Here is an 11,944-nt window from a genome sequence, read left to right on the forward strand (position 1 = left end):
TCGGCAGAAAAATAAGATGCGGGTGTAATTAGCAGAAGAGGCCCAGGGAGTTAGGGTTATGTTATCCTGACGTCAATTATGGTAAATCATCGCATCCCTACGGCGTTTAATCAGCATCTAGATGTTCTCATTTCTGAGTCTAAGTAGCTGGATACAGTGTGTTTCGTGGGATCTTTTTGCTGTATGCAGACGGCTGTTACAGGGCTGTTAATGTAATAACCAGAATTGTAAATTGTCCCCTCTTCTGCAGAGTGGTATCAATGCCACGGTGAGAAACACGTACAGCCAGACTGCGCTGGACATCGTCTACCAGTTCACTGCAACACAAGCCAGCAAAGAGATCAAACAACTGCTGAGGGGTAGGATGGATGTTTGTATCTGTAACAAAAGAGAGGAATAGATGGTCGAATGAAAAGCACAATGGACAGACATAGTTTAATTTGAAATGTACAAATGATGCTGCCAGCAATCTGTGAGTTTAACTTTGTATAAAGACTGAAAGAGAGGGAATCAATCAGCTATGACATGTCAGCAAAATGATTGTGCTAAGCCAGGGGTGGGCAACTCCAGGCCCCGAGGGCCGGTGTCCTGCAGGTTTTAGATCTCACCCTGGGTCAACACCTGAATCACATGATTAGTTCGTTACCAGGCCTCTGGAGAACTTCAGGACATGTTGAGGAGCTAATTTAGCCATTTAAATCAGCTGTTCAAGGACATCTAAAACCTGCAGGGACACCGGCCCTCGAGGCCTGGAGTTGCCCACCCCTGTGCTAAGCTAACCAGCTGCTAGCAGTACAGACTGCATCCATCTCAAACAAGCAGCCAGTTTACCCGTTATTATAATTATAGAATTACAAATGTATACTTTTCAAAACTGTATTCATATATTCAATTATCATATATGTATTTACAGTTTACTTTTCTATCAAGTTTCTTTTGGTCGTGCTTTTTAAAGGTAAAACTATACTGTGATAAATTAATAATGATGTCATGTTGAGAATGTAAAGTTCTTTATTGACACATTTTTACATCAATAGGATTGTTCTGCACAGTTCATCATTATTGTGTTGCAACTTCACAATGATAATTTGCTTTCTTTGCCGCTCAGATGCGTCTGCAGCCCTTCAGGTTCGAGCTCTGAAGGATTACTGCAACAACTATGACCTGACCAGCCTCAACATCAAAGCAGGAGATGTCATCACGGTAAAGCAGCTGTTCCTGTCAGAAGCAAGAGGATTTAGTGTGATGGTGTATTGTGTTCATTGGAGGCTCATGAATTTTTAAAAAAGCTGTAAATTTGTGAGGCAAAACTTTGTCTTCCATAATAATATGATTGAAACGAGCTGCTGATCATTTTTAACTGTTTTGTGTAAACTATTAATTCTGGAAGTTCAAATAGGTGGATACATCTCCACTGAAGCTTGAAAAGTGCACGAATATTGTTCTTTAAAAAATATAAATTCCCCTTCTTAGAGTAGCTGGTTATCAGGGGCAGTTACAATATTGTTAATTTTAGCTAACCCTTGAAAGCCAAGCGTATTGTATTGGTTACATGTGTTTTTGTGAGTTTTTGAGACGTCTACATCATCAGCATGACTTTTTTTACCCTCAAAAAATGATATAAATTGCAAATTTTTCAAGACTCAATTGCAAAAATATGGCTCATGTATCAAATGTGATACAAATGACAACTCATATATGCAGATTAAAATTTGATAATAAATGATATAAAGGGTCAACAAACACACAAAAAATGTCATATTTCTGGCAGTGATTTCATCGTTCAGGTTTTAAACGAAGAAAAAAAACCTGGAAAATATTAAAAGAAGTGTGTCATATGTGAATATTTGTAAGTGCCATTTTGTATGAAATGATTTACCAAACATTTGAAAAAAATGTGACACTGCGTAATCCCTGCAGACTCAGAGTCCTACCTCCAATCCACTGATTAGCCTAACACATAGGACACTTTTCCATCGTTGCAGTTTACTGGAATCAGAAATGCAAGGACGATGGTTTCAGCATCCTTTATTTGCCGTGAGCGTGTTTTACAGAAGCATGTTTTCACTCCCTTCATCGCAGTGATGAATATTTATGAGCATGTTTGAAGCCTTTGGGGACTTATTACAGTAGTGAGGAAGCCAAGTAGTGCCAACGCTTTTTTCCTCAGGGTCTGAATGAACAAGTTGACTTTGGGGATTCAGCACCAAATGTGCAGCTTTGTGTTTTTTAAAAGAATAGAATTATAAAGTAATCACGTTGGAAAGCTTTAAATTAAATTCTGTGGTATTAATCATTTATTAATTTATGTATTTATGTATTTATTATGTATTTAATGTAGTGGATGTGCTCGCCTCGCAGGTTTTGGAGCAGCACCCCGACGGACGCTGGAAAGGCTGTATCCATGACAACCGGACAGGAAATGACCGCGTGGGCTACTTTCCATCCACCATGGTGGAGGTCATCAGCAAACGCACAGGTGAGTTTGCGCGTATATGTGCGCGCATGTAAGGTTGTGTTGGAGCTGCTTTTGAAATTTTGATGAAGCTGGCTGCTAAAAAGCTTCTGCACATGAGTCAGGCACATGTGCACGCTTGGAGCGAACGCAGGAGATACTCGGAGGCAAACATCCGTAAAACCCGTACATTAAAGGTAAATTCGATAAAAACCTCAGCCAGCTTTTTTTGAATAGAGCGAGTTAAAATAGAAGTCACATCAGAGACTTTCATCGCTTTCATCTCATACACTGGGAGAGGAGCTGTCTGTGAGTCAGCCAGCATCAAAGTGGTACCATACAGCCACCTGTCATCTTCGCATTGCTCAAGTTAAGGTCCAAGCCTGGTGGAATTTTTGATAGTACAGCATCAACCTGGGGAAAAAATCATAACAAAAAACCCCCAAACCCAAAACATTCAGGTGGTCGACACAAGGTTATATATCCCACAATTATCAACAGCTTTCTTATGCCACCACAGACAGTGTAAAAGACGGATGAAGTCACCATGATGTCATACACTGGCAGTGAAACCGGTTGCTCATTGGTTAACGAATTGTCGATCACATGTTTGCCAATGAGCTTAACGCAGATAATCCTCTATTTTTAAACGCAGTATGACTAACATTTAGAAAATAGACTTTTTTTATTCAGTATGACCTGAAATGAGTGAAAAGTGTTTGCACCGAATCTTTCCAGCCCAAAAGCTACGTCCATGTTTTACATGTCTGTGGTTGCAGCTTACCCTCACCTCTTAATGTTGACAGGAAAATATAAATAAAACCAAAGCTAAACATTTATGTACTTTTAGTTGCGTACATGAAAGGACTAATTGACATAAAAATGTCTGCCTTTACATGGGAAACGATAATATTAAGCTGCTGCTCCTAGCATGCAGATAGCTTAGCTTAGCTTAGCACAAGTGGCTTAATGGAGCTCAGAAATGTGTGCTTATGTATTTTATATAAGTAGTTACCCTGTTGTTTCTCACCAAATGCTATAAAAGTAGCATTAGGTGAGAAAACTGACAACATGTCGTATTTGTATGCCGATTAGCTTAACTTTAGCAAGACTGAAAACAGCTAGCCTGGCTTTGATCAGAGGTAAGAAAATCTCCCTAATAGCACCTTTAAAGCTTAACATTTAGCACGTTAGATCTGATTTTATAAAAAAGTATAAACATGTTTTAGTTTAAACCTTTTTTCAGGGTTTAAGATGAAACTACTGGCTGTTGTCTTCTAACCCTCTGCATGAATAGACATTCCCCCAAAGTATCAAACATTTATTTGTTTAGCATGTAAACTTTCATTGCTTGGTGCGCCCCTCCATCTTAATCAGCTTTTATTCACCTGGATGAAACGTACACAACATATTCAGACCCATCCTGTCATCTCGGTGTGACTGAGCAGCCACAGAGAGGCTCAGATGTTTTTAATTGTTTGTCGTGTTGGTCCCTATAGGTCTGGTAGTGCTGTTTACCAGTATATGTCTTCTTGTCTTAGTCTGTATGAGTGTCTCTCTAATTGTTGCTCACCACTGACAGCCGTTACCTGTTGTCTGTTCATGCTCATCACGTCCTCCTCTGATTACCTTTGCACACTGCATTACCACCTCGGCACTATTGTGGCATCACCCATCCTTTCATACACTAAATCATGCAGCAGCTGTACGCCGCCTTATACTGTATACGGCAGCTGTATGCAGTGCAGAAACAGCTGGAGTGCTCCCACTTGGCTTGCAGAGCCAGACTGACTAATCACTGCTACCGCTCATCCGCGCATACACAGATACACACTGTGCAGCATCAGCAGCAGCTGTTCTAACAGGAAGTTTCATTTACTCAGCTGTTTTTCATCAATTTTTAATTATTCTTTTCTCTCAGTCAGTCCCCTCTCCATGTTATATTGCTCTCATCTGCTCTTTTATTCCCGCTAACAGGGAAGCAGCAGCAAAACCTTTCAGAGACAACCGTTCATAATTTGTCCTAAATGTTGTAATAACGCTCGTGCATTTAAACGTTTAGTTTCAGTGTAGAGTGACCAATCACAAAAACAGAACAAACTTTAGCAGCTAGCTTGTGAAAGAGTGTCTAGGCAATTATCTAGTTATAAATATTATAGATATATTAGCTATAAATGTTTTGCAGGTTTGTTAAGTCAGCGTTGTTGTGCTGCTGCTACTACTAGCCATACATTATATAGAATTATAGACTTCAGTAAAATGTGGAAGGCATCAAAACTACCAATGAACACATTTGGAATTAAACACAAAAGTGTAAAATAACTCAAAACGTGCTTTATATTTTAGATTCTTCAAAGTAGCCACTCTTTGCTTTGATTACTGCTTTGCACACTCTTGGCCTTCTCTCAATGAGCTTTACAAAGTCGTGACCTGAAATGGTTTTGCAACATTCTTGAAGGAGTTCCCAGAGATGCTGAGCACTCGATGGCTCTTTTGCCTTCACTCTGAGGTCCATCTCATTCCAAACCATCTCCACTGGTTTTAGGTCAGGTGACTGTGGAGGCCAGGGCATCTGGCTAGCACTCCATTACTCTCCTTTTTGGTCAAACAGCACTGGAGGTGTGTTTGGGGTCAATGTCCTTGTGAAAAATAAACGATGGTCCAACTAAATGCAACCCAGATGGAATGGTACACCACACCTCCATCCTCCGTTCAGCTTTTCTGCATCGCACAAAGACACAGCAGGTGGAACCAAAGATCTCTAATTTGGACTCATCAGACCAAAGCACAGATGGTCTAATGTCCATTCCTTGTGTTTCTTGTGCCCAAACAAATCTCTTCTTCTTGTTGCTTTTCCTTAGTCGTGGTTTCTTAGCAGCTATTTGACCATAAAGGTCTGATTCACACAGTCTCCTCTGAACATGTAGAGATGTGTCTGCTACTGGAGCTCTGTGTGGCATTCATCTGGGCTCTGATCTGAGGCGCTGTTAACTTGTGATTCCTGCGGCTGGTGGCTTGGATGAGTTTATCCACAGCAGCAGAGGCGACTCTTGGACTTCCTTTCATGTCTTCATGTGAACCAGTTTCATTGTAGCGCTTGATGGTTTTTGCTGCTGCACTTGGGGACACGTTCAAAGTTTGAGCAATGTTATGGACTGACTGACCTTCAGTTCTTAAAGTAATGGACTGTCGTTTCTCTTTACTTAGCTGATTGGTTCTTGCCATAATATGAATTCTAACAGTTGTCAAATAGGGCTCTCAGCTGCGTACCAACCTGACCTCTGTGCAACACAACTGATGGTCCCAGCCTCATTAAGAAGGCAAGAAACTCCACAAATAAACTCTGACAAGGCACACCTGTGAAGTGAAAACCATTTCAGGTGACTACACCATGAAGGTCAGTGACAGAAGGCCAAGGGTTCGCAGCGCTGTCAACAAAGCAAAGGGTGGCTACTTATCCAGCCGGTACTAAAGCTAGGAGTCATCAATGCTACATTTTATTGTTTGGTTACAACTGGCTAATGACTTGCAACAAAGTAGCAAATTTAAAGTGAAAATAATACACAAAATACTAATACAACAAAAGTGAAATACATTTTAAGTATGCACCTGCAAGGAATAAAATATATTGAATGGCCAATTATGTTGTTAGCTCGCACACTAGAGAGAGACAGTCCTAACATCGCATCAGGTTAGCATCAGGTTAGCATGTGTTCAGCTAGCTTCATTACTGAAGTGCTATCTCTGGTTCAGAACGTCTTCTTTCCATATTCTAAAAGTTGTTATTATGTTAACATGAAAAATAAAATGCTATTCCAACAAAAGTATGCAGCTGCTGTCGTAAGATGCTATACAGCCTCTCCACAATGGTTGATACAAACAAGATATTTATATTAATTTGCTCCTCTGTGCTGAGGCAGGTCTCTACCTCCAACGTTTAGTAAAACAGGCACATGTGAGTGAAAGACCTACATGTTACGTAGAAGTAACACTTGTAGCTAATAACATGCAACAGAACATATTTGCTGTTTTGCACAGTACCACTGCTTGATTCAAGTGCAAGTTTATTATCAGTCCCTCAGCCCATTTCCACTTTCACGGCAGCGCTCCGTTCATTTCATTCCACTGATGCTCACTGCTGTTTGTCATTCACTGCATCTACTACATCAGCTTTGTCCTTCATTCCCCTCTTCCTCTTGGTTTGAGTTCTAACTTCAGTCCTTGTTTTTAATTTTCCTTTTTTTTCTTCCCTTTTTTCTTACATGTAATTCTCTGTCTTGTCGTTTGTTTGTCACGTGGTGGTGGCTCACTGTTGGCTGGTTGTGTGTGTGTTTTCCGTGTGTCGTCACGGTGGGTGTTATCTAGGTTTGGCCAGCACAGTCATTTGCACTCAACAGTTTCAAAAGATACCGCTGGTTGCCCCGGCGACGGTTGCCCCTGCCAACGCAGTAGTCAACGGCAACGACACCACGTTCCATCAGATCCATATCCTGCCTCCACCGCCTCCTCCTCCACCACATTCCCATCAGCCACTGCTTCCACTTTTCACTTCCTTTGGCTATAACAGGTCACCCGTGACAAGCCCACAGGGAGACACACCTGCTGCCCCAGGTACACGGCCCCTTTCTCATTATTATTATTGTTATTATTATTATCATTATTATTATGTTTATTATTATGTTTATTATTATGAAAGCTTTAAGGGATGCTTTCCTTATGTTTTATGAACTAATTGCAAGTTTAAAAAAATCTGATCGGCTATGTAAGATTCAAATTGGCATTTTTCCTGTTACGAAGGAATCCATTAAAGTTTTCTGTTATTAAATCATTATCCATGTAGTTTTATGTGTTGCTCATACTGTCTAACTTTTGTTTTTCAATTGTTGCTGTTGTCATTTCCATTACTGAGATCCAGAATCCGCTTTGGGGAAGAAGAGTTTAGACCTCCTGATATTTCTGGTGTTATTATTTCAGTTGGCTCTGTGGACAGAGATCAAACCGTGCAGGGAAATAGTTGCAGACCATTGCACAAAAAATATGCAATACATACAGTTACAGGAATGACATTATATGTAACAAAAAAGATTATTAAATAAGAACCATAAAAGTTTAGATAGGGTTTGTCTTTTTTAATCTCCAGCATACATAACAGTCATTTCAAGTGGGTTAGGTGATAAAACTCAGATGTATATTGTTTTTTCTGTGTTATTTTCCATTATTATCCATGAAATCTATTCCCTCATTACATTCAAATTGCTTTAATATACATTAAGAGGGTTACTCTGTGGTCAGTTCTAACCCTAGTCCCAACACTAATCCTAACCAGTATGAGAAGTTGACTTTTATTTTTATTATCAGTCAGGAAAAAAAGAAAATAGTCAAACTGACACATGAGAAAACCTATGCACATTTATTTTCCCTATAAGAGACCATTTCGCCTTTCTCCTAAATACAGGACAGGGTTAGGGTTAACCTCTGGCAGCTCATCTGGGGTAGTGGGTGGGATTCAGGTTAGGGAATCGAACAGTGTTTAGGAGAAAAATGCATAATATAACATAATAATAATAAAGTGAATATGCAAGACTTGATTTGAAAGGTACCAGCTTCTAGTTTCTGAAAGGTTGCCAATGTAACGTTTGGCTAAACAAAAAATAGCCTAACCAAGACAACTTGCTGGTAACCAAAGCGCCTCCTGGGTCTGCCTCGGGGCCTCCTCCTGGTGGGACAGGCCTGGAACACCTCACCCAGGAGGCGCCCAGGAGGCATCCTTGTCAGATGCTCAAACCACCTCAGCTGGCTCCTTTCGATGTGGAGGAGCAGCGGCTCTACTCTGAGCCCCTCCCGGATGGCCGAACTTCTCACCCTATCTCCAAGGGAGAGGCCAGCCACCCTTCAGGGGAAGCCCATTTCTGCCGCTTGTATCTGCAGTCTCGTTCTTTCGGTCACTACCCACAGCTCGTGGCCATAGGTGAGGGTAGAGACGTAGATCAGCCGGTAAATTGCTTTGCTTTTACACTCAGCTCTCTCTTCACCACCACAGACAGCTACAGCATCCACATCCATCTGTCGATCTCTCGCTCCTTTCTCCCGTCACACGTGAACAAAATCCAGAGATACTTAAACTCTTCCACTTGGGGCAAGAACTCGTCCTCTGAGGTTGACCCTATATTTAAGCAAAACAGTCATTGATGGGACTGATGTAAATACGTGTCAGTTAGAAGGACTGTTATCTTCATCCCTTGAAATGCCAGGACTTAAAAGAACAATCAGACATGACGTACTCTCAGTGCGTAGGGTTAGAGTTAGAGTTAAATTACTGATTCATTTTGCAGAAAACTATTTTACGTTATTTGGTTGTATTCAGACCTTTTCAGTAAAAACAGCCCAACAGACGAGCAGAAGACAGACAAGCAGTCGATGCTGTTAAAGTGGTGCAACTGAACAGCAGCGCCACATTTTTAAAAAATGCTTTCAGCGTCTTTGCTAATAAGAGAAGTTAGGTGTCAAATAGGCTGGGTAGGCGCCTCATTTTGTGACAAACCTCTGTTCTCCTGAGTTGGTTTGTGCTTTAGTTGTCTTGATTTGTAGTTTTTGGTTTTTACAGTTCTTTTCCCCCCGTTTCCGTTTCCTTTTGTTCTTCCCTCCTTCCCTGAATTTCACCATCGTCCCAGCCACCAGGGCAGCCCTGCTCCTTATCCCGACACGCTCCACTCGAAGCCCTCTCCTGAACAAGCCAGAGTGTTTTCTGTTCTGTCCTCGTCCTGCGTGCCGTTTCACGTCTGTTCATTTTAGCATCACTTTTACCCACCTTGTTCACTTACCCTCACTGGATGTGAGTGTGTGTTTGTGTGAGTGAGCTGGTGAATTACTTCAATAAACTCTTAGGTCTGTACATGTGTTGAAGGGTTTGGAGAGTCAGAAATTGTTATGATTGAAAGAAACATACAGTAAAGGTGTTTTTCTTTTCATATTGGGAGGAGTTTTAGTTTGACAGCTTTGTGTTTGTAATACTTTTGGCGTTTCTCTTTAGCAAACGGGGACATTTTCTAGCTATTCAGTGAGAAACTGCTTCCTGAATAATACAAATTTTAACTTCTTTGATTGTTGAACATGAGATATTAGGGGGGAGAAAAAAAGACTATGTAAAAGTTGGTAACTTACAAGGTATAAAATGTCAAGTGTTGCATAAGAGACCCAAATACATTGCTAGAAAATGTCCCCGTCAGTGCTGTGCAGGTAAGTTTTTCACTGATTGTAAACGGCTCTGTGAATGGGAGACCATTCTGTTACCTCGAGGAAAACGAGTCCTTCCTTTCTTCATCACAACTGTGTCAGCTCAGCATGTTTTCTCTGAGCCTCGATGGTTCAAAGACGGCACATTTCACAAGCAGCTGGAATATCGGGCTCTATGAAAGGATGTGGAAACAGACTGGTCAATAACGTTCCCAAGGTCACTCTGAGGGATGCAAAATGTCCACAAGGAGCATCGCAGCTCAGTTTCTCTGCAGCACTGTTGGTCACACATGTAAACCATTATCCAGCCCTTATTAAGATGGTTATAATGGTTTATTTATAATACTCTCCAAATGCACTACAGCAGCCCCATTCTGAAAAGCCCAACATATATAATCACATATTTTTGGATGCATTATATATGTATGTGTATGTACATTATGGCATATATGTGTATATACACAGATTTTCATGTTGTGGATTTATTTATGTACTATTGGTATATAAATGTTTTCATATATCTATATATATATGCTGTGTTTTTTTCTGTGTGTGAGAGAGAGAGAGAATGTGTGTGAGTTTGAAACCTTTCCTTTATTGCTCCTCTCTCCTACTGGACTTACTTCCTGTCTTTTTCAAGAATTACTTTAGAGTTAACTTAATTAACTCCACTTTATCCTTGCTGTTCTGAGAATAGGACGAATATGAATATGAACATACTCCAGACGACAGTGTACATTTATCCATTGCAACTTTTTTTATGGATCAAGGCAGGTTGTGATTCAAGATGCTGTCGTCTGAAGCGTTTTAGGACTAACATGAGAAAATGTGAGGCCACTGGGAGGCGTTAAGCCTAATCTGGGAACCTCAGTAATCTGCAAACGTCAGCCGTTACCACGGCCTGCACTTGGTTTAAAGTATATTTAAGGAGCAGATATAATCTCATGTATTTTATACAAACTTATACATATAATATATATAAATATATATATCATATGAACTTGTTACATAGTACAGTACACATACGTAGTATTGATAGCTGCAGTATTAAGTGCAGACCTGTGTGCTAACCTCATATTAAATCCACTCTGAGGTCAAATTTGAATGCTAAATATCACAAACATATAAAAAGAAAGAGCAGACGTAAGCCCTGCAGTATTATTGTTAATCTGTTAGTCTTATGACACATAACCTGGTTAGCTATACTAGCACCCAAGGATATATTTATTATAGTATATAAAGCCTGTAAGGATTTTGATCTGACATTAAAGTGAGCTGGTACTTATAGTGGTGAACATGTGGACAGTTACTGTTAGTCCCACTTGTTCTGTGGACCTTGTAATTGAATACAAAGCTACCATACGTTGACTCATGACACATGGTGTTAGCAGCTACCTATGAAATGGGAACATTTAGCAGCAAAATAGACAATTATTAGTGTTTTTATAAAATAAAAGTGTAATGCATGGCTGCATAAATAAGCACAGTGCTGATTGCTATAGTTCTGTTCCACAGAAAAATGAAGTATTACTGCGTTAAGTGGCAGAACAACACCAGTTTCCTCGGTCACTTTAGAGTCAGTTAGCGGCTAACAGTGGTATTCTGTGTTGAAGGTTGTCGCGGCTCAGAGGCAAGTCCTCAAAGTTCTCCTACCCCGTCCAGCGGGCCCCATGGAGGCTCCAATGAAGAGATCTGGGTACTGCGCAAGCCTGTGGCAGGTAACTAAGCCGCGCTGCGCTGAGCCCTCAATCCCTGAAACCTGAAGGTCTGACCAGGGGTCAAACAGTATCTGACGCCATTCAGAAAAACTTTTCATACCCAGCGCTGCCATTTCTAAGTGCCTACAGTAGTACAAATGTCTGGAAGACAGAAACCACTCATCTGTTTGTTTGAACCACAAGATGATGTGGTTTGAAGGCTTTCAGGTACTCTTTGACCTGCTCCTGACAGTCTCCCATCTCCTGCTTATCCTTCCATCCGAAGCTTAGCTGAAGTCAGCGGCCTTATGTGTAGGACTGCAGCCATCTGCATCGGTCTACAGTCTTTGTGCGTGCGTGTCTTTCCAACTGCTTGTGTGGGGACATCAAGAAAGCTAAAAAATCTGAGAGAAAACCCAAGAGAAAAGATGGTGTGTGCGCACGTGTGTGTGTGCAACATGTATGAAAGTGTCTTTATTCCACTTTTCTGTTCGTCACTCAATCGTCCGTCACCCTGTCTGTCCGTCCTGTGCATCCAACCACATGCTGCCCAGTGCAT

At 40.9% G+C, this 11,944-nt stretch overlaps 1 protein-coding gene across 6 annotated transcripts in view; it reads left to right on the forward strand.

Moving 5' to 3' along the window:
- The window catches only part of caskin1 (CASK interacting protein 1), a 113,708-nt gene that overhangs the window by 77,087 nt on the left and 24,677 nt on the right, over positions 1 to 11,944 (forward strand). For 3 of the 6 annotated variants that reach the window (XM_040037289.1, XM_040037290.1, XM_040037293.1), the window contains exons 8-12: positions 251 to 359; positions 1,109 to 1,203; positions 2,362 to 2,479; positions 6,821 to 7,066; positions 11,302 to 11,406. In XM_040037289.1, the coding sequence (XP_039893223.1) occupies positions 251 to 359; positions 1,109 to 1,203; positions 2,362 to 2,479; positions 6,821 to 7,066; positions 11,302 to 11,406 (673 nt within the window). The remainder of the gene's footprint in view (positions 1 to 250; positions 360 to 1,108; positions 1,204 to 2,361; positions 2,480 to 6,820; positions 7,067 to 11,301; positions 11,407 to 11,944) is intronic. The other 3 variants (XM_040037291.1, XM_040037294.1, XM_040037295.1) reach the window with 3 other exon arrangements.

The sequence above is a fragment of the Simochromis diagramma genome, unplaced genomic scaffold, assembly GCF_900408965.1.
Source record: "Simochromis diagramma unplaced genomic scaffold, fSimDia1.1 OVJJ01000516.1, whole genome shotgun sequence".
NCBI lineage: Eukaryota > Metazoa > Chordata > Actinopteri > Cichliformes > Cichlidae > Simochromis > Simochromis diagramma.